Below are 27,258 nucleotides of genomic sequence, written 5' to 3'. Positions count from 1 at the left end.
AGTTTCTAGATTTTGTATTGGGCCGGGTGAGAAAGGCCCAAGTTATATTTGGGAGCCCAAAGCGTTGGGATGGTGACGGTGATGAGGTATGTGCTAAGGGTTTGGGTGTCGGCAAAGCACATGACGGCGATGGTGGTGGAAGGAAACAACGGGAGGGAGGTGGCGAGTGCGTCGACTGTGGAGCACGCGCTGAGAAGTGCGTTCGAGTGGGGGAAGGGGTGTGACGCGAGGGCGGCGGCGTCCGTCGGGGAGGTGTTGGCGATGCGGCTGAGATCGGAGGCGCCGGAGGTTGCAGTGGGAGGTGGGGTCCACTTTAGCGTTGAGAGGGAGATCAAGAAGAAGAGTGTGGACAACGGAGATAAGGTGTGGACCGTGGTTAACGCTTTGAGGAACAGAGGCGTCAAGGTTTTCGTCACCGATGATCGCAGTTAAGGTTCGCATTGCCCCAAACAGTAAAAAATAGAATGCCATTTCTGTTTATGAATATTTTTTTAAAATTAATAAATTATTCCTCATTAATAAGTTTCTAATTTTTCAAGAAATCTATTTAGTATGATTGATTAATATATATATTGGAAACAATTCAGTAATAACAGATATTTAGCATTTAAGTAAGAGTATGCATACATTACAGAAAGTTAAAAAAGAGTTAGGAAAATGATCTTTGATAATCTTTTATTTGATGAGAAGGATTTAGAAATAAATATATATAATAAAGAATAAATTTATTTTTAAATGATATGAAAAATATTAAAATAATAATATTAAAAATTGTATAAAAATTGAATTGTAAATATATCATTACAAGTAAAGTTATTAACATATGCAATATTCAATTTCATTTTCAAGTGCATCTATGCAAAGTTCGTTCATTAGTAATGTTGATGGAAGTTGTGTTCGAGCAAAAAATAATTAGTACAGATTGGTTTGCAATACATATTTCATAATTGAAAAGCGAAATTTTTTTAGTTGAATTACGATGTAAAATAATGTCATTATAATTGGAACCGAAAAGCATGAATAACACAGAACAAATTATACAAGATATTGCTTGTCATCATATACTTTTAAATGTATAAGGATAATATGATATTGCCTTGTTTGAAATTGATATTGAGAAAAGTATACAGACTTAATAATGAAGAGATGTGAACGAATAAAATAAGTGGAACATAAATTATACATCTACAATGTTATAATAGGAAAAAAGGTTTTAATTAAATGTCATAATATAGAGTATAATTACTATTCAAAAGCTTGATTTTTCAATTGTACTCAGAAAATTTGATTTGGTGGTTGAAAATTGAAGAGTGAAAATTTTAGCTTAATCAACACCGTCATTGTCAACATTGGTCATTTTTTTTTTCTTTTCATCATGGATAATAGGACTCTTTGAAGCTTTATTATATCATGGGTGAAATGAATAATATGTAAATATAGTATATGTGAACTATTAAAAATATCTTTCTTCAGAAATTCTGAATTCAGTTCTCTTTGTGGTTTGTTTTCATGTCTAATAACATCTACACGATAATAAAACTTGTTTGGATCAAAATGATTTGAAGGAATAAAAAAGAAAAGAGTGGAAAAATAAGGTTAGAATATAAATGTTACTTTAAAAAAACGTACCAATAAAAGGTTTATTAAAAAATATCCTCAAAAAGAACAAAATAAAGCAATGGGATAATTTCATTAGAAGGTTTAATAGCGGTCTATGTTATGGCCCAACAAGAGGTATGAGATTATGATTAGACTTTTACTTCTGCACCCACCATTTTTGAAACTGCACCCCGACAATTGAGTGAAATAATCGAATTGTTTTGTTTGCTTCTTCCTTATTGCACCCTACCATCGTCCTCATCACCAAAACTGTATCATCACTGTTGCAGAAAAAGAAAAAAAATAGAATGTTGTAGTTATAAGAAAAAAAGAAGAAGAACAACAAAAAAATATCTCATTATTGAAAGTCACTACTTGGTTATATGTACGAGAGTTTCCTCATTAAATAAGATTAGAAAATTATCAATCTTTCTTTATCTTATGTTATCTATAAAAGGAACCTAAATTCTAATATACGCATTGCATTTTAGTATTTCGTTGAGAGTTAAACATTTATAAATTTGTTTCTAAATTAATATTTAATTAATTATAAATTTTTAGCTAATTTAACTAATATAATAACTAAATATATTTTTTTCTAAAATTTATTTCTATTTGTGATTTTCTTGTAGAAATATTTTTACATTGGACTATAAATTAAGTTAATTAAATTTTGAGCAAAAACTTTGTTAGTTTGGTCACGTGTGAATTGTGAGCCAAATGAGTTAATTTAAATTTTATTGATGAAAAAAGAGCAGTATTATTTTAAGATATTTAAAAAAATAATTATATGTTCCTTAAACCAAAGGTAAAATCCAAATGATTTTTTTTTTCCATGAGTATCTCTTTAAAAACAATTTTATTAAAGACAGTGAAACAAATGTGGACTTTTCATTCAGCAGATTTTTAAATTTTGTTGTAAGATTTATAATATTAACATGATGGGTAAACAAGTTGTATAATGATAATTTAAATCGTTATAAGAAAATAAATATCGAGCCTAAATATAGGCCTAGGCAATTACCAACTTGTAAAATATGCAAATTATTTCTACACCCAACCTTTTTTTAACCTGCACCTAGATATTCTTAAATTTCCAAAAATACCCTTAATTCTGGAAATTAAAATTAAAATTAAAAATAATGCATTTCGGAAAAGCATATCAAAAAGAGATTATTGTGTTTTGAAAATAAAAACTTGGAAAATAATTAAAAAAATCAAAATCCCTTTCCAGAAAAACAATTTCGTAATACAAAAAAATTGTTCCAAAAAAAAATCCAAATATATTACCGGAAAAGGGAATATTGGCCGAAATGTATGTATTTGGACTTCCATTTTATTTAAGGGTACTTTCGGTGTTGAATGCTGAAATCGGGTGCAGTGGTGCAGGAAGTAATTAACTGCAAAATATTAGAACAGGCTTAATTAGGCCCAAATTAAATTAGGTTCAACTTTTAAATATAGCCTATATTTTTAGTAAGTTAAATAAAAGTCAGCATTGTAATTACCTAAGCTTCTCTATAATAAATTTTAGGAGAAAAGATATAAAAATAATTGAAAATAATTTTTTCATTAACTTATGTAAGTTAATAGTAAAAGTTCTCTCATAAAATTTCTCTAAACTTGAGCATAAACTAATTTTAATTTATGAAAAGAATTGTCCATAACTTTGTTCACAAGAAGAAAAAAACAAATGTTTTTTCATTAATTAAAATTATTTGATGTATAAGTTAATATATAAACTCTCTCATATGGATTTTCTAAATTTGCATTTTTTAATTTATACACAAAATTTTAATTTATGGAGAAGTTCGTTTGATTTTTTTTTTCTTATTTTTCTCTTTTGGAAGCTAACCAAACACATTTTATTTCCTTTCCAGTACCTAAGAAAAGATGGGAACACTTTTGTTCTTCGAAATTATTTAAGGAAATACATCATTTCCATTTTAAAGTAAAGGAAATAAATCACTTTTTTATGTTATCTTCTTGAATTATAGATTTTAGCAACATAAGAACTTAGACATATATAAAGTAATAAAACAATATTTTAAAGAATGTGCAAAACAAAAGAAACATGTAGTTAGTTATTTATGTTTTTTTCCAATGCCACCTACTAGCACACAAGTTGCCGTCAAACCATTGAATTCTACACGGGGAAAAGAAGATTGAATGTATGAGATCCTGATTCCAATCCTTATCCAAACTACATATACCAAGTCAAAAAACATGACCAAAAAGATCGACAGCATTACAAAATCAAAAAGAGTTTTGAATAGCGACCAACTTTACCTCATAAAATATAGACAAAGTTGAGCATGTGTGAAAAATGATTGAAGTTCAAGGATTGAATTGTAATGGGGGAAGAATTTAGAGTGCAGTGCACGTGGGTTTGAACCGACACAGTTTTTGGGCTATATTATAAGAGAAATCCACGCCTTGACTATGGGGTTAATAAACATGAATTTGAACAGAAAAGGAAGATGATGGTGTCCTGAAAGTGTTTTTTCCTTAAAAAAGTGAAAGGGAAACCCTTAAACGAAGTCGTGAAATGTAGGAGACGTGTTCAAGTTCAGGGAAAAACACACTCGTGGCGTGCAAATTCAAACTCCAATACAGCACCATGTGTAGTTGACGTGGGATGGTCCCACTCTTCTATGGTGGCTAACCACATTCTTCTGCTGAGTCAAAAAATAACCAAGTTCAACCCTAACCCTAAACCTTTTTCAAACTCACACATGCCCAACATAAATGTTCCAACACCAACACCACCATTGTCGTAGTAATCAATGTTGTTAAAAGCTTACAACATGTTCAAAAATACTACTGTAATGAAAATCTGACAAGTTTAATAACTACAAAATAGATAAATTCGAGCATGGTAGATAAAAAAAAAAAGAGGTTAGTTCAATTTTCACATAAATAGTAATCATCAATTGAATTGGTTAATACTTTTTATTAATAACATTTTTCTGAAAACATATCAAATAAATAACCATAGTTTACCAGACAACTTGCAAGTACAGGTATCTAACTTGTAAGTACAGGTATAAAATTTATCTGGCTGCAGATGATACTTTAACCACTATCAAATTATAAAAATAGTGACTTTCCCTAAATAATAATATTTGTTTTACTTTTAATTTAAAAATATAATATATATTATTAAAATTAGTTGTATAGTGAATGTAATTTTTTGAAAATTCACGAGTCAAATTTTCTCTTTTTGCATCAAATAATTTTAATAAATTGTTTTGCATGTCATTATCTTTGACAGTCCTTTTTTTTTTCTTTTTTCTTCATGCCTTCTATTATGGGAAAACTATAACTATTTAAGTTAAACTTGTCATTTCATGGCAGACCAGCTTTTAGCCCAAGCAACCTACAATTAATCAATCAATCAACATTCACCATATCAAATTGATATATACAAGTTTACATTCATACGTAAATTATTAGAATTGTGTCAATTTTATTCCTTTTCCATCAAATAATTTCAAATCTTATCATTCGATTGTTTGTTTTGTAGATGGTTTAGAGTGTGAATTTTCTCCATTAGAAATCCTCTAATCATAAATTACCGAATTATGTTTTTATAAACTAACTGTAAAATTTCTTCTTTTCTTATCTCTTACAAATCAATAATTAAATTCCAATTCATTCGTAACCGAATTGTGAAATTAAAAAAAAAATACAATCTATTATGTTTTTAATACATTTTTTTATTTTAATATATTTATTAGAAACATTAAATTGATTTTGCCATTAACAATCGAAAATACATTTCAATTAAGTGGCTAAAAATATTATTTTGTATTGAAAGGAATATTTGTTCAAAATAAAAATTATTTTCTTAAAAAATTATAAATATTTGATTGTTGTATAACGAGACTAAATAAAAAAATTAATATTTAATTTGATTAATTTGAATAAAAACATATTTTAGTATTTATGTTGTTTATTATAGTCAAAATATAAATATTAGGGGATATCTGTTAATCATGACATTAATCAAATATTAAGACTATTAACAAGAAAAATTATTTGAAAATTATGTTAAAATCAGTATTTTATACTTTATTTTTTGTAATAAAGGTTGGAATAGATTATTACAATATTTTCAAATATTTTATTATTTACGTTTGAATATCTTATTTCTTTCTTCTACACTTTTATAATTGATTTGTTTCAATAATTTATTTTATACAAGTGATCATTTTTTTATTTTCATGTTCTGAACATTACCTTTATTTCTAGAAATGTTGGTAACTTTCTTAATCGGTCGATCGTTTTACACTTATGTTTCTTTCTAAATAATTTTGTTTCACTCCTTGGTCTTTACATAATTCAGACTCGGATGATACCTGTAAAAAACACTCTGATGTTCAAGTTAGATTTAGTATTCGGTACTCGAAGTCTGAGTACTGTATAATTTTTGGGATTTGTGTTATTTATATTATTTTGATGAATATTTCTTATTAGATGAGACTAGAGAGTTAGATATGTTTAAAAGTGTATTACCTTAATTAGTCTTACTGAATCTCCTGCTTAAAATATATTATATTTGTTTATGTTGATAAATGTTCAACAAAATCTCATTATTAAAAAACGACATTATATATGCGTCACAGAAAGTAGTTTTTATCTCTCATTTTCTTTTATTTTATATAGTAATGGTGGCAATTTGTGATCCACCCGAGAAAAAGAGTTGAGACCTACAAATTCGCATAAATTAAAAAAAAAAGTTTAATTATTTTATAAAAAAAATTATTACAAGTGTAGTAATTATATGAAAATTTTTAAAATTAATAACTTATAATGGACTACAGATAAATAAAAAATATACACAAAAACTTATTAAAGTAAAGGTATATTAAAATTAAATTGGTAGTTCTAAATTTATGGTATTGGTGTTTAGGCTTAATTACTCCAGGTATACAATAAGTGTGAGTATTACGTAAAAAGAGTGTTGTGGCTTCAATATGTTTAACTACCTGGTTGTAATAGAGATTTGATATTAAAGAGAATTAGATAATTTGTTTTTTTCTTATAAGATATATGATATAATAAAATAAAAAATAAAATAAAAATATTTAATATACAAATAATATTATATAATAATAATAAAAATAATACGATATATAACAGGTTAACCTGTACTTTAAATGTCTACTTTATTCTATACTTTCTTATTGTGAACATTATCATCTCTGTATAAAAACATCTAAAATATTAATTCAAAATTAATTAGAAAAATAGTTTATGTTATCATTAAAATTTCAGAAAACATTTTCCTACATAAATAATAAGGTAAGCTTTTTATTTTTGAAGACAATGAAAGTTCCATTTGTTTATAGTGGGAATGGGTTAAGTGACATCATATCTATCGATTCTTGAACACAATCTATTCACACTTGACATGTTACTGAAACAGTTTAACCGGTTAGACTGCTCTAACTGACAAGTTCAATTAATCAATATTCTAAGAAATTTTATGACTATTAATTGATATGAGTTTAAAACCATGGGTATGATGGTGGGTCATCATCCACTTATCTATGATGGATAATGCATTTTCATGTCATGCATGTCTGGTGTACCATGTCATACTCCATGATCCATGAGTAGCCGACACATATGTTGTGCGAATCATAGTCACCGCTGAGTCAGAAATGGGAAGTGGGGACCACGTTCATGACTGTTCCTTCCTCCCAGAGTCTTAACTCAACAACTTCATGAGTCATCCAATTTCAATTTCGTATTTTTGACAACCAATGTTGTTGTTGGCGAAATTTCCTTTTCAACAACTATTGTTTTTCTCTTCATTTCATTGCTAAAATTACAAGTAGTTAACTACCAAAACCACACTTTTTCTAACAAAATAATATGTTTTCCAACCGGAATAGAATCCATTTACAAAGGACAAAATTATAAGTATTTTATTATAATTTTCTAATTATAATTGAAAAAATGATAATTTATATTGATATTTAAGACAATTGTAGTGAAATTCTGAATCTAACTAGAAAATCTTCTTACTAAAACCATCTTAAAAAAGTATGTATAATTTTGTTCTGTTTACGATAATGATGCCTATCTATAGCACCAAAAACATTTGCTGCGCCTCACTGATTTACTGAACTCTGAATTTGAATAGTACAACTTGAAATCTCAAATGTAGTACAACTTTTGCTACACTAAAATTATGAAACACTGCATTTTGTAATCAGTCAGTGTCAGACTTTATTTTATTTATTTTTGTAAACTAAAAATTTTCCTAGTTTCATTACTGTAAAGAAGAAGAAGAAAAACAAAGAAAAAGTAAAAAATAGTAGAAAGAGAGATTATTTAACTATAAAAGTAAATAAAAAATAAATGTCCTAGTTATTGATATATTTTATTGATTATTATTATTAAATATTGATTATTATATTTAATTTTATTATAATAAAAAAAAACATATAGCACCTTTTGTAAAGAAAAGTATTAAAATTTTAATAGTATACAAATATGTTGTTTCTCTGTAAAAGATGCCTGTGATTTATATATAAAAGAGTGATAAAATTGATAATGTTAAAGACTAAAAAGTATCGATTGTCATTTGCTATGATAGACTATCTAATAAAATTGTGTTAGCTTGATGAATCTACCTTATTTTAAATGAGTTACAAATTTTAAATTTTGTTCGATTTTATAGTAGATTAATAAACAATTTTGATCCGCTTAAAAAAAAGTAAAAGAAAAGAAAAGAAATAATCTTAAATAAAAACTTTAAAATGAAATATGTATTTTTAAAATTTAAATTACATTAATAAATTAATTTTAATTTTAGATATAATAATTTGATGTATAAATTATATACACTTTATTCAATTACTTTTATTATAATATTTTAATTTTTTAAAACATTGAAGGAACATGCCTAAGATTGTTTTGCTTGTGGATGATGTAGAAGAATTATAGTAGACGGGTCTTGGAACAAAGATAGATTCATGGAAATGTTTGTATTAGAATTGTAAAATGGAATTCTATTAACCATGTTGAGTTTGTAATATTCAAAATGGCAATTTTAAAAACCATGAACGCCCGTGGGTTTTGAAATCTACGCCCACATTTATATTAAACGATAAGTAAAATTATTCACAAAAGATAGTACAAATGAAAATAAACAATACCTAAAAGAAAACGATTTCTTGGGATTAGCCATTGAACACAACATGTTAAAAATATAGTAAGTTACTTAAAATTACTTTCATATTTGTTGCTTTTGAATTTGTTATTCATCTCCAAAGGTTTCTTTCAATTATAAAGTTATAATCCAGAAAGTATTTTCCCAAACAAGCATTCTCTACGTAGGGATAGACTCACAGAACTACAACGCAATAATAAAATGTAACATGCAATACTCTACTTGTTGTATGTGATCGACAATGGTGATGGTTCAACCCACGTAGATTATAATATGAACATTGTTAATGTAGTTGGAACATAATATGCATGCGATTTGAGCATATAACTTTACACGTTTACAATTTTGAGGTAATGTTGAAGTAAGTGGTGAGCGCAATTTAAAAAGGGTGTAGCACAACATGAAAGTGATGAAGCCAAAAATGGAAGCTGCGATGTTAACAAAACTATTTATCATTATTTGTTTGCAGAATTTTTCCATCTTAAATTTTTTTATTCACCTCTTAAATTATTAGGGCAGTGACCCGGAAAAAGCCTATGCTGTGATGGATGATGATTAGGAGGATAATCTTGGACTAACCTTCCAATTAGAAAATAATAATGAATCTTGAATTTAAAGATTAGTGAAGGTGTGGGTTGGTTTGGTGTGATGACCTTATCATAAAATCCAAATGCCAAAATACGATGACAAGTGTAGTAACTAGTTAGGGTTCTAGATCATCCTTGTTCTTTCTTGAATCCTCCTCGGTTGAACTCTTCCTAAAAATGTCATGGGTGCTGACGTGGAATGCAACTGCATCAATAGTTTACATGACCCAGCCAACACACCAAAGCCACATGACACAAAAGACCTAACCAACACACTTTCTAGTGTTACTTACTATTTTTTTATGTGGCAGGCGCGTAGATATTTTCCATTATTTTACACCTTTTTAAATTTAATGAAAAAAGCCCAATAATCCCTTCAAAAGATTCTCATTTCCAAAATTTGTGTTATCGGAAAAAATAAACTTTTTGTTTATATAATAAAAGTTATATTGGTTAACACGAAATCTATGAAAAGAAATATGGAGATGTTGTGGTCATTTTGAATTTTTTTATACCGGATATTTGTATAATTGATGTGGTTTAGAGATATAACATTAATTTTTATTTTGATTGATATAATATTTTAATATTATTAGGAAGAAATTCAAAATTTTGATTAAGTGTAATAAGTATATAATAGGATATTTTTTATTTATATAGATCAGGTAAACCACAAGTATTTCATTTGTTATGAGTCTTTTTTTACGTCTCATAAAACATGATTGTGCTTAGACAATACACAAACAGGTTTCTCATACTATACGAACATATATATGTTTATTTTGTGTTGTAACGAATGTCTATTACTTTCTTCTAACGAGAAAATTCATTCCAAGTTACATCAATGATCTATTGGATGAAAGTTAAAGCTTATTTTCTTTAACAACTTTGTGACACTAGCATTGTCAACTCTAAAAATACTGTTTGTTTTGTACGACTTTGCACTTAAGATAAATTAAAGTAAAGATACATTGTCTAAGAAGATATTACACATCCAACGATTGAGATGTTATGTAAAGAAGAAAATAACAATTAATGTTGCTTGGAATGTATTTAATGCATCCTTCACAAAGAAGTTCATCATACACAAGAAATAAATTAAGTGAGCTAAAGTTGATCGACGACCAAACAGTTTTAGTACGTGTTGACTCCATTCCAAAAGAATACTTGTGTGTATTTTGCAACATTAATATATTTAGTGAAACTCAATCTATTGATTAAAAATTGAACGTATTTTTCTTTATTAAATATTTTATGTATTTATGCTTCTCCTTATCTCTTTTACCTTACATGTTATTAATTATCTACAGAACTATAAAAAAATAGTATAAAAACTAGATTAAAAATTATTTTTAAACAAGTCAATATACTAAACTTAAAATTACATATGACGTGTGAAAAATCACACAAACACAATTCGACCCTCATTTATTGTATTTTTTTAATGTTTTCTTCATATTGTATTATTATATAATTAAAGTAGTCAGTAGGTTTGAAATTAGACTGGTTATTTGTGTAAGTGATGTTGTATTTAGATATTGCATTGGTTCAAAATAAAAATTGATATTATTATCACGCATTGGTTCAACAAGTATTGCAATCAAAGTATTAAAGTATATATCTTTTCCTACTTTCTTCATCTTTCATTGTTTTTTTTTTTCTGTGCTGCATTCAAAGTATGTATTTTACTACTTCCTTAAAGTATCTCTTGTATAACGCATTGGGGGTTCATGGGAACTAGAGAATTTTCTCTCTCAAGGTTTCTTATCTTGTGAGCTAGGTCACAAGTGGTGATTTTTCATACCTGTTTATCTTGTTATACATTTGAATGGTGCAATGTTCTTTCCAATTTTTAACATAGTTGATTCTTATATATATGCCTTAGGTCACAAGTGATAATAATATACTTTAATTTTTTTGGAAAATTAAATTATTTGTAGTTTCAAATTCTGAGTAATAAAAAAAATAATGTTATATATATTGCTACTATTTTCTTCAAAGGAAGAGTTATTTACTACACTCCATAATGGGAATCATTATATATGTGTTTGTTTATGTTTAAGATTTATTGTTTGAACTTTAATATTTTTTTATTTTAAAAAAAATTACACGAAAATAATACATATTTAGTGTCATTGTTTAAATGTGCAAAATTATTTGGTATTATAAGAAAAATTGTTTAAAACCAAATAAATTCTTAAAAAAAAAACCACTTGCAATATTGAATACGATATTACACACAAGTGAATACGATATTGCCCGTGATGCTTTCTACATCAATTATATCTAAAATTCATGTAAAAAATGATATCTATTAATTTTTTATTTAATTGATGTAAAAGATTGATTTTTCACATCAATTACATATTCAACTTATGTTAAATCTTAGTTATTAAAGTGGTATTTATATTAAGATAAAATGTTTTTTTAACTATGGTCAATCCTTTTTTTCTTATCTATTCATAAAAGGATTCTTCGTTTTCTGTAGTTCATAACTCGAGAATTTTTCTATTAAAATTGAAAATTTTAAAACCATACAATTACTCAAATTTCACTACTAGAACAACATAAACATTAAACATAACAAAATTAATCGAATAAAAATAGTAACAATTGTATTAAAGTAGATCCAATTACATTAAATTTCATTTAAAAAACACTCAATCTCTCACAGCCTTTCAAGTGTCTCAAAGTGTATAAATTGTGAACAAATTGGATTCCAAAGTATGACTTTTATATGCATTGAACCTTTTTTGGTTATGAGATTTAGATAGAAAAACTTAAGCTATCCAAAAAGAAACCATTTGTGTGCTAAAAAAACTTGCTTATTTTTTTCTCATGTCGTCTTAGGGCTGACATAATGTTGATTCTTGCTGTCTAGAAATAGTCTTAAGCCATCCAATTTTGACAACCAATTGCAAATAATAAGTTTCATTTCTTCTATTTTGATGTTTATGAAAACTTCTAACCCCCTCACAAATTTAATCTTTTACCAATACCTTCAAACTAACAAAAAATAACCAAATTAAATATAAGAAAAAAAGGTTAATTTAATTATAAAGAATCATTATTTAAAACTAAATTACTTAAAGAGAAATTGAAGTTTTAAAAATACGTGAAATAATTATATCTAAAGTATTTAAAGATGATGCATAACTTACAGTTATTAATAATTGAAAATTTTCCCCAAAAAACACTGTCTGAGGATTTTTTTTTTCCAAATAGACCTCCTGAAACATTATTTTCCTCACTAGCACGATTTTCTGTTCACATTGGAAATTCGGTCCTCCATCTTCGTTTTCTTTTAGCAATAACATTTACCCATCAGAATTCGGCTCATGAGTCTGAATTTTGGGAGGGGTTTTGTTTTTTTCTTCAAAGGGAACTTTGTTTCTTGATCTCGAACGACCCATTCTTCATCTCCACCATTTTCATCATGTTCCTCCTCGTCTTTTTCTTTTTCTTTGACGTTTGTTTTTGTTTTTGTGAAGAAATATTCAAACGGTTAGCCAAAGCTGCCATTTTGACTGGATGCGATCTTCATCTCATCAACAAAAGAGTATTTTTTGGAAGAATACATATGTTAGTTCTTGCTTTCTCTTCTTCCATTTTCCAACAATCGGTCTCCTAGGACCCTAATTTCGGAGAGCTCGCTGTAGTCGGAAAATGTGACCAGATTTAAACCTACAATTGTTAGGCATGGTTGATTCAGACACAGTGAAAATAATTTAGCTAAGAAAAATGTGTTTGAAGCGTGTTTGTGTGAGAAAAGTGTTTTAGTGGTGGTTGATGAATTGAAGTGTTAGGGTGGGACCTAGAAGAGGGAATAAAAAGGTTGTACTGTTGTATTGTATGGTCCGTGTAGAATTGGAAGGCAGTGATGAATGTGGTTCCTGGAACTTTCACAGTTACGTCTTTTTCTCAAATTACAAAGCGCTTTGCACATAGAGACTAAGTAATGATGGGAAGGTGGAAATATCCCCTTCGTCTTTTAGATCTGTCAAATTTTGTCATAATGCTTACAAACTTCTCATCCCCTTCTTTTCAATCTTCCTCCTCATTAATTAATTAATCTCATACTTTCCCTATGTTAACTTCAATTATGTCACGTAAGTGCATCCACTATCCATGTGTATTTCACCTTAATCTCTACATCAATCAACCACTAAAACTTGTAATGCACCAATTTAGTTCATAAATATCAAACTCTTTTGTTGCTAATGTGGTTGTAACTATCGCTTTTAAACCAATTTTAATTAATCAGCTATCATCGTTTGTTATTTTGCCTCCTTTCATGCTGCTATCCACTTGTTATTGCTCACGTATACGTAATTCTTTGAGGAGAAATGCAAAAAAAAAAACTGATCTCAAGAATAAACTTATATACGAGAATAAAATGTTAAATCTAATTCAAAGCTAGGAAGTTAATATATTTACGACTTTTTATTTATATATTATTTTTTCACTTAATATGAAAATTTAAAATTAATTTTGAATTTCTAACAATGAAGACTAATAGTTACTTATTACTTTTATAAAAACCACTCCATCCTTTCTTTTAAATTGTTTGCACATATTAAGTTTACTACAATAATCCTACTCTCGGTAAATGTGTTATTTTTATGATGATAGAATATTCAATTTATAGATAAATTATAAATAAAAATAACAATATTATATTGAAAAGTGAGAATAATTATTGGACATCACATATCAATAGGATATTTTTTACTTAATAAATGGAGGTAAATTTTACTTTATAAATTAATTTTATGAATTGAATTAAATTTAAAATTATTTTTTAATAATTTTCTTTTTTAAAAGGATTAGAAATACATTCATTTTGGGATGGAAGAAAGTATATAATTTCATGCTAGCAGTTGTTTCGAAAGGTTAGATAAAATTAATTGGGTTTGAGTAATATTAGACTTAATTTTTTAAAACAAAATATTTGGAATAGAAAGCATGTCTTTCTGCATAATCGTAAGTCCAAATAAATAACATGATTATAAAGAATATTGGGTAAAGAATTGTAAGAAAAATATTTTTATTGAAATTAAAATAAAATTATGTTATTTAATATTTTAATGTGATCTCATTTCTTTGATTTTAATACAAATAGTTTCTTCATATTAAAGTATAAACAAAACATTACAAGAAAAACGTAACTTAGTGTCAACTAATAACGGACAGACAAAAAAAGAAACAGACACTTACAATATTTCAGCTTCAGTTTTTTATGAACATTATTCACAACACAAATTAATTAAGAGTCTCAACAAAACTCATCAACATACCTAACCTCCAATTAACTTAATGCAAATAACTATAAAAAAAATCACTTAGAACTTAACATGTGCTTAAATATGTGTACAAAATCCAAATATTTGAAAGTATCTACCAAAGAAATAATTAAAGAATTCAAAAATTAAATAAAACCACAACAAGCACAATAAAGGAGCTACGAGAAAAATATAACACTGCTAAGCACCTACAGGAATGCTTGCAGAGAGAAGGTTGGTCGGAGACACTTCAATCCTATGGAACTGAATTAGAGTTAAAGAAAATAATTTATCCCAAGTCAACCAAGCCCAAGACATGCTTTCTAAATAATTAAAAAAAAATACATTAGTTGCGTCGCACAAGCTGACACAGTGCATTTTATTTTAATTTATTTCTTTATTTTTGCTAGCATTTAGAGTGGGTTTGACCTACGGTAGTTGTTTTTCATCCATTTAGCGTGCACTACAAGAAAATCATGAAATAGAAACCAATTTTTAGAGACCAAAATAATTAGTTGCAATAGTAACTAAATTAGAGACCATTTTGGAAACTAAAACAAAAATTGGTTTATAAATTAGTTTCTATTATTTTCTATTAATGTTAAATAGTTTTTAAATTGGTCTCTAATTAGCAACCAAGGTTTTAGAGACTAAATTTAGAAACTAAATAATTGGTAGATAAAACCTTGGTTGCTAATTAGATACTAATTTAGAAACTATTTAACCATAATAGAAAATAATATAAACTAATTTAGAAACCAATTTTTGTTTTAGTTTCTAAAATGTCTCTAATTTAGTTACTATTGTAACTAATTATTTTGGTTTCTAAAAATTGGTTTCTATTTGATGATTTTCTTGTAGAAGTGGGTTTGACCGAAGCTATTTGTATTCCTCTTTTGACCGATACAATACTTTTTTTTTTATTTTGTTAGCGTCCATTTAGTGTGGGTTTGACTCACACTAGTTGTTTTTTGTCCGTCTGACACGAATTTGGACAATGCTATTTATGTCACTCTTTTGATCAACACTTATCTTTAGTAACCAATCCTAAATTTTCTTATAGTGAAAATAACTAAATTTTATGTTAATTAAAAAATTAGTTAATATATTAACCAGAAAACTAATGACAAATTCTACAACTTCGAACCAAGACTCTTGGGAAATGTTGGCTTGCAAAATACTTAAATGGTGAGATTAAATAATGATCCAGGATTGATATTTAAAATGTTAAATATTAAAATGTTAAAATGTTAAGGTGTGAATCACAATCATTTCAATATGGTGGTTATTTCAAATAGAGATAATTGTTTTTTATCCTTTAGTTCAAACAAAAACCAATGGTTTCGTAATGTTGATCAATCAAATGGTAAGAGTCTTTGGCATCTAGAAGAAAACAATATAGGTAATCATGGAGTAAATAATGAAATTCATTGGCAGAAATATCCATATATTATAATTAGGGGTAAATAATGAAATTCATTGACAAGAAAATCCATATATTATAACTAGGGGTGAAAAATTTAATTCTATATTACAACAAACGAGAAATAATACTCGAATAAGTTTAAATAATAAGGTAAAAATATCTAAATTTTGAGCAAATTAATCAACATATAGAGTAAATAATATTTTTATCAAGTTTTAAACCAACAAGGAATTGAATTATAACATTTGAATTAGCCATATTTTTGTTTCTCCACTACCAGGTATATTATTTAGGGCTGAATTGTCTCAAAAGTATCCAAATATGCTAATTTGTGGGATGAAGTGGTGAATCTATTTAAAAATATGTGACTATGTATTGAACAAGGTGATATTATGACTCATAAGTATTTGAAGATGAAATATTTTCCAAACTCTTTTTGGTTTACAAATTTGTAAATAAGTTTTTATGAACAATTACTCATTGCAAAAGCAAGAGTGAATCTTATCAATTTAATGCATAAAACAAGATATCATATGATTATTTAAATCGATTTATACAAATGAAAACAAAGAGTTTTACTCAAATCCATTAGTATGAGTAAGTTATAATGACACCTGTTAGGTTATAAGGAAAAAGTTGGTAAAACCAATTTTGATGAATATGATTCGATTAGCAGATAATTAAAGTAAAAATCTTAATAAAAGACGTTTGAAAAAGAAAGATTTAAAAGATTCGAGAAAGATTCAAAAAAGAAAAAGTCGTTTACGTGGATACTAAACTTGATGTTGAGTATGAAAATCGAGAAGGAAATATACTATATGATGAATCGGGGGTTAGTAGGGTTGAATTGAAAATGGACCTCCCTATCTATGTGAATCATTATAAAAAACAAAAGATGAATTAATAAATTGAACATATAACTTTTATGTTATTAAAAAGTATAAGAATTATGATATTCTCCTTTAGACATATACAAATTCAATTGAGTAATGACCATAAACTTCCTTTAATAAAACTATATTAAACTTTACAATATCTTTGATTTTTAATCTTTTCTCTTCTTTTGGTTTACTAACACTTTTCCATTTCAACAAAGTTATCTTTCTACCATCACATCCACGTCCCTAAGATTATTTTCTGAATATTATTGTCGTTAATAAAACCTAATAATGGCGATCCTGAAATGATTTAATAATTTTGATTGGAAATAAAATAAATAAAAACATGTTTAGGACTCAAATAAAATTCATTAGAAAACTAAAATAATACATTTTATTGAAAAAAATATGCTTTTTATTTTCCATCTGTACTGTGTTTCTTGTTTTAACATAAAATACTGCCAGTATTAAATTGGTATTTTTAATGTTATCTGTACTTAATCTCAAAAGAAATATTTATAAAATAAAAAATATACAATAATAAAAAATAATATCCATCATTATCAGGATTTTACAAATTATGATTCTCACATTCTATATATTCTTTATAAATTTATAAGAATATCTATGTGAACAGTTTCTTTAATCTTATTTTTTCGATCTATCTCTTGCGATTTTGGTTTTTGTCACACTCTTTTTTAATAATCAACCAGTTAGACAATCTCATTTGTAACAAAACTGTTTCTATTCTTTTTCAATATCTATCAGATTAATTTTTCATTAGATAATATAAAATATATAATCACGTAAGGTCTTTAATTTTATTAAAACATATTCATGTTGAAAGTCTAATCTATTTTATGAGTCACATTATAAAATTAATTTACATAATTTTCTAACAATATTAACTTCAGCACTTACCATTAGAAAATAATTATTTAAAAACATTAATATTTTAATAATTAATTGTTTTCGAGAAACAAAATATGAAATATAAATAAGGTTAAATTGAAAGTTTATTCCTATTTACTTTTCATCCAAAATTTTGATCCCATTTTAGTTAATTATATATATTTTTGAAATATTTAAATGAATATGTTAGATCTAGGTTTCAATTAAAAAATAAAAATAAAAATATATAAAATTGGTTATTATGTTAAAGTTATATATTTTTTAATTAGACACTAAAATTGAAAAAAACTAAAAACAAAAAAGTTGTATATAGAATATTAATGGAAGAAACAGAAATACTATTCATACAATAAGTAAATATAAGATTCCCTGTGATCCCTATAATCTATAATAGGCCTTTCGTATCATTCATTTTCTAATCACTAGTTCAATTTAAAAAGCAGTGAAAAGCACCATTGATCATGCGTATAATGACGTAAGTAATGTCCATTTTCTTATCATTGAAATGATTGGTTGGTACCATATATAAATAAAGGATTGGTTGGTGCATATTTTTTTGTCTAAAACTAAAAAGATGATGTTATTTAGTGTTTCTAAAACTTAAAAGATAAAAAATCTTTATTGAAGATATAAATTTAATGTTATTGATACATATCTATCGTAATTTTTAATAATTTATTTTCATTATCTTTCAACTATTATCTGTAATTAATAGATAAGAAAAAGAAGAAGACAACAAAGGATTGGCTTTCTCTTTTGTCTTCCCATAAAAAGCAGAATTTAAAAGTCTCCTCATCATGTGTCATTATTCGTAGTCTATAGTTATTGAATGTATATGAATGTTTAGACTTTTGCTAAATGGAATCTTTTCAAAATTTCCAACATCTCCATGTTGTCAATACACTCAAGAAACCTAATTTGGATTTTTCAATAATTATTCTTGCGCTCTTATTTTGAGATAATCCTTATCAAATAATCTTCCTGAATATTAGTTAAATGGTAGTGTAATATATATATATATATATATATATATAATATTATTGTCGATAAAAAAAAAATATATATATATATAATATAATATAATATCCACAATATCAATATAAAAGAAAAGAAAAAGCCGTGCAACTGTGAAACTTATGGCCGTTTGCTATTGCTTTGTGTCGACATTTAATAATTTTGACGTAAGATGAATTGATAATAATTCTATGGATAAATTTTTCAGGAATATTTATAAAAAAATAAGAAAAATTTAAACACTAAATTAACTAGTATGTTAAAAACCATTTTTAAAAAAAATATAAATAAAAGATTGTCTACCAATCAATTATAAGGAGACAGTGTGTAGAAAAAACACATGTTCATCTAGTAAAAATAAAGACAAGACACACTTGTAATGTCTTCCATGCATTTCAAGAAACATCTCTCAACAGGTATTGAAGGATCACAATGACTTTGCATGTTCATACGAGAAAGACATCACTTAAGTAATTGAGGACAATACAATGATTAAAGCCAAACACAAAATACACACCATATACAAACACTTTAATTTCTAATAATTTCCCCCTCTCATTTTTACAACTTAAATGTTTTCTTTGGAATGACAAAGTGGAAGAAAAGAAAATAAATTATCTCTTTTGTTTGCTTATTTAAGAGCAGTGATAGAAAAATACTAAAATTTGTGTTATTTAGAGATGATAAATAAATCCGTCTATTACTCTAACTCGTTCTATTTTAAGAGAGAATCTTGCATTGGTTAGGTATGAGTAATAATTATTTTTTAATTAGTTACGGATTGTTGGAAACCTCCTTAATTAATGGAAAATTATTTCTAATGAATTTTAGTAATCCATACATTTAATGATATACATTCCAAAGTCTTGAAATTATATCTCTCTTAAAAATTATGAAGTTCAACCTATAAAGTTGAAGATTATCTTTTAAAGGTATCTTGAAAACGTGATAAAAATTAATTATCTATTATCTCTCTATGAAGAAGTCTTTATCTTCTTCTATGTATAAAGAGAACTTGTGAGGAAAAGAAATGCAAGTAAGTGAAAGAGAAACATGGAGAGTAAATGAGAGAATTTATATCCAAAATAGTGAGACTAGAAATCACTAGAGAGACTAGAGAGATATTATATTACATCCTTATTGGGTGAGATTAAGTATTATACCCATAGAATGAGAGAAACAAATATTATAATTCTACTCTCATAGAGACATTTTTTAGACTAGGTCCAGTGAATTTGTATTTCTCAAGTTAATGAAGTTTTCTCACATTAAAATTTTCGATAACATTATTTTATTTTCTTTTGTATGTTTATTACTTTTGCAAGTACTCATTTTGTATAAAAAAAATGAGAAATTTAATTATGATTTTTTCAATATGTTGACAATGAATATGTACATATCCACCCTTCTTATGTTTTATACCTATTCTTATTTTAAATTACTAAAATTTCTATAATTTATTAAGTAATTATCTTTGTTTTCTCTTCTTCCTAGCTTCATTTCATTTGTAAAAATCTTATTTATTTCTTTAATATATAACTTTTCATTATTTCAACTATTTTTTGACTTGTTTAATATTCATAAGTTCACTTAAATTCGTTTTTCATTTATAATGGGGAACATGGACCAACCCATTTATATACAGTGTACATAAAGAGAGTAATTATTGGAATGTGCAACACATTACCCCCATCAAAAAGATTACTCACAAAATTTTCAAAAAAATTTGCAACTCTCTTTCCAAAAAATTGATTTGCATGTACACAGAGTCAGAACATTTGTGCATACCCATCTATACGTAGATGATTTCCAAGGACAACCGGTAGAAATAAATACCTTCGGTCCTGAGCGACCTTTCCAAAGCTTTAAATGTCAGGCCAAAAACTTGTTACACCAAAAGCAAAGCTTCCACTGCAGATATTTTCATAACTTGATTACATATTTATGTATCATTATTTTCAATTTTTGTGTCATTATTAATTTGATCTTACTTTTTAAAAAAATGGGGTAATACAGTCTTTTGTGTTAAATTGATGGTAACAGTATTATATGACTTAAAACACTTGTTGAAGACCTCTTTTCATATGTTATATCCTCCTTCCTTTGGAGTGATGCAAAGGAGCTATGTGTGATTCTACAAGCATAAACATCTACATTAACCCTTATGTATATGTTGTTATTTGGTATACTTCTAGGGACATTACACAAATAGTCAACGTTTTAACCTTGAACATACTTGCTTTCTCTCTCAATCATAAATTAATTAATAATTAATCCACAATTAAATTATTGAGTGAAGAGTCATATAGGCATGCATTCTTGCATACTGCATGCTAATATATCTTTCCACACTTCATCAACAGCATGCGCCATATTAAAAACTCACACAAGATAATAATATAAACCCTTTCTATTTGGATATGTTAGAGATGGAACTCTTAAATAAATAAATAAATATGTGGCTCTTATGAACTGTGACTTGTGTAATTTTTTTTATCAGCCATACTCATTTTCTATGAAAAATAAATTAATAGTTTCACCACCACCCAACCCAAAAATAATAATATGACCATAGACAAAGTCTTAATTAATTCGGCACCTTATGTTGCCTTTTTTTTTGTCTTTTTTATTTATTTTCTGTCTCACTTTATTTACCCATTTTGCATGTCTTTCTGTATACTTGAAAAATAATCCACCGAATTCAATATTAACAATAATTTTTTTCTTGCACACACACGCACACTCTTGGGAGAAGGATCCAAAATTTGAAAGGAATAGTGCACATACATACTAGCTAAAAGTTAAAAAAATGTAATGTTTATCAATTAAAGAAAGAGCGACATTTATATTAATTTAATTAGTTTTTGACAACTCTCTCTAACTAGTTTGAAATTCTTACTCTACTTTTGCGTAATCCATTAAAGCAGATTAACTTTTATTATAATTTCAGAAAAAACTAAACACATCAAAAGAAGAGAGATATCAACTTTTTGAACACACTTTTAATTTATTCTTTAAGATGTCAATATTTACTTTAAAAAGTGATATTTTAAAAACAACTAAACTACTTTTTTTTTAAAAGAAAAAAAGCAAACCACTAAAAGAATGCAAAGCATGGGTTGCCAGGTTTACTCAAAATACTGACAAAAATGAAAAAAAAACTAAATAAATTTGACAGCAAATGGTTTAAAAATGATGCATAGATATGAAATTAAAATAGGAATACCTTATAATGAATAATCTATACTTGACGGCGGCTGATAGAAGGATGAAAACATGAGAGTGACGAGATGAATGATATACGTATTTTAGTAGTTGGAGGGACTTGTCAAATGTTAATGAATTGAAAGATTATAAATTAAAAGTTAAAAAGTCATTATAGAAGCACCCACTTGTTAAATGCGTGTGGCTGCGGTCAATTTATCAATCTAATTAATGCTCTAACAGTCCCTTCTTCGTGAAGGCGTTGTATCGTTGAAACAAAACACGAACTAAAAGAAAAAAAAGTTGGCAATGACCCTAGCAATGGACCTCTCACAAACACTTTTTAATAAGAGGGAGGAAGATGATGGAAGAGTTAGTGTTCTGCTAGCTAGCTCCATTAATCACAAGGGCCACAAATTATCTATCAACTTTTTTCTTTTGCATTTTTGGTCAGATTAATTCTAATTGTATACCAAAGCTGTTCTTAAGCGTACAACAAAACAAAATCGGATCTTAATTATCTCTTTTATTGTTCTTAATATAAATAGGTTGAAAAACGTTGTGGTTGAAGGCAAGTGCATGACACAATATTGACGAAAAGAAAAAAAAATGATTAAATAAAAAGGACAGCTTTATTAAAAGAAACTAAATTTTTAGAAAGAAAGATAAGGGTAGGCTTTATCTTGGACATATCTAGTGTGGGACTAGATAATTCAAAATCACCATCATAATTTCTGGAAAAAAAAAATTGGTTTATATGTTTGGACTATAGAGGCATTATTATTTGGTACTTCCATTGAAATAAGATTAGGAAATGGCCTCCCTGCCGTCCCACCAAAGTCTCTTGAATGGGCATTGGTTGCTTGGAGTCGTTGAAATGTGTGATGCAATTTATGTAAGGTCATAATATCTCTGTACTTGAGGTAATTTCTTCTGCTTCGTCCACTTTACTTTGAACTGCAGCAATCTCGATCGTTTCAATCTAAATTTTCAACTATTAAAAGTGGAGTATTTTTCTGTTGGCGAGACGTTGTCAAGCGCTCCCCACCAAATCCAAAACCATGTGATTTTCAACGCGTAATTATATTTGAATAAGAAAAGGGAAACAGTAACTGAAGTATTAGGTTAAGAGTCCAGAATGTAAATTGTCTTCCTCATATGTACCCAAAAGGAAAAACAGAAAGCAAAAAAAAATCTCAAATGAGACAAACAAGTAACTAATCACTTTTAGCACGTACTCCTCGGCAATTCAGAACCAATCCCGAAATGTTTCGATATGAACAAATCTCATTGAAATATAGTAACCATTTATTCTTATATTAAAAATATACAAAACAAAGAACAGCTCATGTGATGTGAGTACTTTTAATTTCATATAAAATCTGGACAGGATTCTCCTGCCAGCCGGCCACCCTCTCTAAAACACCAACCTCTACTTATGCATATCATAGTTTCAAAACAAAACTCTACCATATCATAAAAATTCTCTATATTAATTAATTTTCAGTAACACGGAATCAACCCCTCATTTTTACACGCACATCATTTTTTTATTATTTACAGATTACATCATGCGTATTCCGTATCCGTTTCCCGTATCCGAGTGTAAGCTACACTGAAAATTAATCTTAATCACACGATTGAACAAGCATTGGGGTTCTCATCGCTGAACATCTGCGGAGGAGGAGCGTTAGGGTGCATGTAATACGGTAGAGGTGGCTGCATAGGATAACCATGGTTCACGTACCCTTGCTCTACGAAATGATTGTTACTACCATAGGATGGTTGAACCTCCATAGGGTAACTTGTTTGACCGGGAAATTGTCCTCCTTGGTACCAAAACGAAGGAGGCACGATCGGGTACATGAATTCCATTTTGTTAACCTCTGCCTTCGCCGCAGCGACTTCTTTTTCTTTCTTCTCTCCTTCGCCCTCTTTCTCTTTCTTCTCTCCGCCGCCGTCTTTCTCTTTCTTCTCCTCTTCTTTCTTCGGAGGCACCACTTCCACGGCTCGCTTCAGCTTCTCGTTCAGGTACGGCACCATCTCCTTCACGTCCATAGTTCCCTTCACCGTCACCAAGTCCTTGCTTCCGTCTAAACTCACCGACCCAACACCTGTAAAACCACCACCATCACCGTTAATATCCTTAGCCACTTAACCGCCACTTCAATTATTAATCAATTGCTTAATTTATAATAATCACATGTTCAATTAAAAATGATTATGTCAACTTTCTCTCACCTTTGAACCTGGAAATGATTCTTCGGATTTTCGCAATGCAACCGTCACAGTGCAGTTTGATCTTCAAAACCACCGTGATCTGTAGCGAACCAGAAATTATTCAATAGAAAGTCAGTCAGTGAAGTTGAGCTTAGGGAATTTAAATTTTAAAAATTAAGATTAATTAATTGCTAATGACTAACTAATTACCTCTTTAGGCTTTTCTTCTGGTTTTTTCTCCTCGGGTTTTTTCTCCTCAGGTTTTTTCTCTTCAGCCTTCTTTTCCGGCGGTTTTTCAGCGGCGGCCTCTTTCTTCGGCGGAGGTGTGACGAACTCAACCTTCTTCTTGGTTCTCTCAGCGAGCTTTTCTCTCAGCTTCTCGGCGTCCATTTTACCGGTAACGGTCACTTTGTTAGTCGACAGATCTGCCTTAACAGTTTCCACACCTGCATGTTTCATCGGCATTTTCTCAATTTCTAACATCGAATTTATGCATAAACTACAATTACTGCAAATTGAGAAAGATTGAATACGAATGATGAATATATCTCGAGCGAAAATTGATTAGTAAGATTTACAGTACCTTGAAAGTGGCGAGCGGTGCGTTTGATCTTCTTGACGCATCCCTCGCAATGCAAGTCGAGTTTGTAAACGACAGGGGCGGGCCCATCGTCTTTCTTGGGTGCTCCATCCTCGGGCTTCTTCTCTGTTTCATTCTTTGGCTGCTCCTTTTGCTGTCATAAACCAGACAAGATTAATCAGAAACACATGATTGAAATTTCAGGAATCTAGTGAAGAAGAGAATGAATAATCGAATATAGACGGAACTGAAACTAACCTCTCCCATTTTTGTTGCCTAATAAGGTATGAGAAAACAAAAATGATAGTGTTGTGAAGAGGTAGCAAAGATAAGATTTTGATGGTTTATTTGAAGAATGAGATGAGAGGCAAGGAAAAGGGTTATATATAAGATGGAAGGAAGAGTTTAAGTCAGCAACGGTGGGTGAGGTAATGCCTGATGGGTTTGTTTGTTGGGTCAGACTAACATCATGCCTTATGTATGCATAACATCCATCATGATGTGGTATGGTTGATGATATTTGGGGGCATGGAAGAGTTTCAAAAAATACACACATATTTTTGTTTACCTTTACCAATAGTGGCACGTGCGTGTGTGTGTACAAGTTATATTTGGTAATAAATAAATATAAATATGATGTACAAAAAGTTTATAATGTTGCCGCCTAATGGAGTGGTTGTAATTGAGGAAAAGAATTTATTGTGACTTGACTCATCAAATTTTGACTGGACTCTCACTAACCAAACCAGGTGACGCATTAAGTAAGTTGCGTAAACTCTAGCACATTATAATTTTATACTATAATTTTAATTCTAGACGTATTTTTTGTATTTTTTGGGTACAATAATTCTAGACGTATTAATTTGTTTTTTTATACAGCAGCGGAATTAATCTTCAATTGCAACCATTAATAAATATGATAACGTATTTCTAAGATAGCATGTAAAGAAATTGATCTAGAGTCACTGAATAAAAAATATTGATGAAAGATAATTTTATAATGAAAAAAATAAATACTTTTATAAATAGAGAAATTGTCAGGAGCACTTTTGGTTTATACCTAACCATGTTTTGATTCTACGTATAAATATTGAAATGAGATTTAACCCATAAAAGTAATATGGTATAATATTCTTATATTTTCAATATATATTATAGTGGTTTGAGATTATATAAATATAAATTTATAAAAATTTGAGTTTGTTGACCTGTATCGATACAATTCCGAAGGTGAAATTGATCCTATTGAAGAATTTAAATTTAGGAAATGAAATTTATTGGGAAAGAATTTTGACCTCGCACTAACATTTGGGTAAAAAGATACATGGTAAGTCGTATATTTGATCATTATCAAATTTAGTTATTTACCTAATAACTAATAAAGTGAAGGTCTCATAAAAAGAAGAAAATTCATATACCATTTCAATTTAATTGGTCTTTAAATTACACAGTTTTTTCCCGATTTATACATTTCTAAGGGAAATTCAATTTCTATAATAAGATGATAAATTCCCACTAGCAAATAAAATCTCTCTTAACTTTGAACATTCATTAATTCTTTACCTTCCACTTTCCCTTATAATTATCCAATAAGTCTCACCAACCAACCCAATGGTTTTGGAAGCTTTAAAAAAATGTAAAACTGACTTAAAAACTCTGAAAAAGACATATGAATTTATTATATCAAAATTAAATATAAAATTAAAAATATAGAAAAAAAATTGTATCATAATTAGTTTTTTAAACAAAAAATCTAAGTAATTCATCTAATAAATTCCCGCCAAATCTTTGACATAAAACTTTGGGATTATTTTGCTCTTCAAATACATAGTCTTTAGATAAAGTAGTCTTGAAAGTAAAAATGAGAGAATTCTTGGGTTGCCCTATAATTTAGTTGAACCTTCTTTAATTTTTGACTTTTGCTTCTTTTAGTTCTTTCTCTTTTCAACCGATCTTCCATCTACAAATCATATTTACTTATTGGATCTTAATATATGCTTAACATGTGTATTTAGAGATAAGTGGGTAATTCAATTATATTAAGATAGAATTTAACACTTGAGATTTTTGGTAACGTACTATAATATATATTTCATATTTAAATATATTTTTAAATATTATTTTATATTTTTTTAAACTCATGTTTATATTTATACTTGTGAGGATAATAATTTTAGTATCGATTATCTTATCTTATGAATATCTAAATATCCTTAGATCATTATTTATTATAAAAAAAATTAGTATCTACTGTAGAAATATTAACAATCAATTTGCATTCGTTAGTAAATTGGCATTAATGGATAGGCAATGATAATAAAAATAGTATTATTGATGGATATATTTGTAATGAGAATTCAAATTTCATAT

At 27.9% G+C, this 27,258-nt stretch overlaps 2 protein-coding genes across 2 annotated transcripts; one reads left to right on the top strand and one right to left on the bottom strand.

The window, feature by feature from the left end:
* Window positions 1–69: 69 nt before the first annotated feature.
* LOC137829419 (uncharacterized) lies at window positions 70–432 on the top strand. The gene has a single exon (XM_068636221.1). The coding sequence runs from the start codon at window positions 70–72 to the stop codon at window positions 430–432; it is 363 nt and encodes a 120-aa protein (XP_068492322.1).
* Window positions 433–23,375: 22,943 nt separating this feature from the next.
* Window positions 23,376–25,418, bottom strand: LOC137830251 (heavy metal-associated isoprenylated plant protein 3-like). The gene is made up of 5 exons (XM_068637452.1): window positions 25,147–25,418; window positions 24,892–25,042; window positions 24,519–24,754; window positions 24,330–24,408; window positions 23,376–24,202 (listed from the first exon to the last, which is right to left on the bottom strand). The coding sequence occupies exons 1-5, from the start codon at window positions 25,153–25,155 to the stop codon at window positions 23,721–23,723; spliced, it is 957 nt and encodes a 318-aa protein (XP_068493553.1). The 5' UTR covers window positions 25,156–25,418; the 3' UTR covers window positions 23,376–23,720.
* Window positions 25,419–27,258: the final 1,840 nt, after the last annotated feature.

This window comes from Phaseolus vulgaris, chromosome 7, assembly GCF_000499845.2.
Source record: "Phaseolus vulgaris cultivar G19833 chromosome 7, P. vulgaris v2.0, whole genome shotgun sequence".
NCBI lineage: Eukaryota > Viridiplantae > Streptophyta > Magnoliopsida > Fabales > Fabaceae > Phaseolus > Phaseolus vulgaris.
This window is presented reverse-complemented; position numbering and strand designations above follow the sequence as displayed.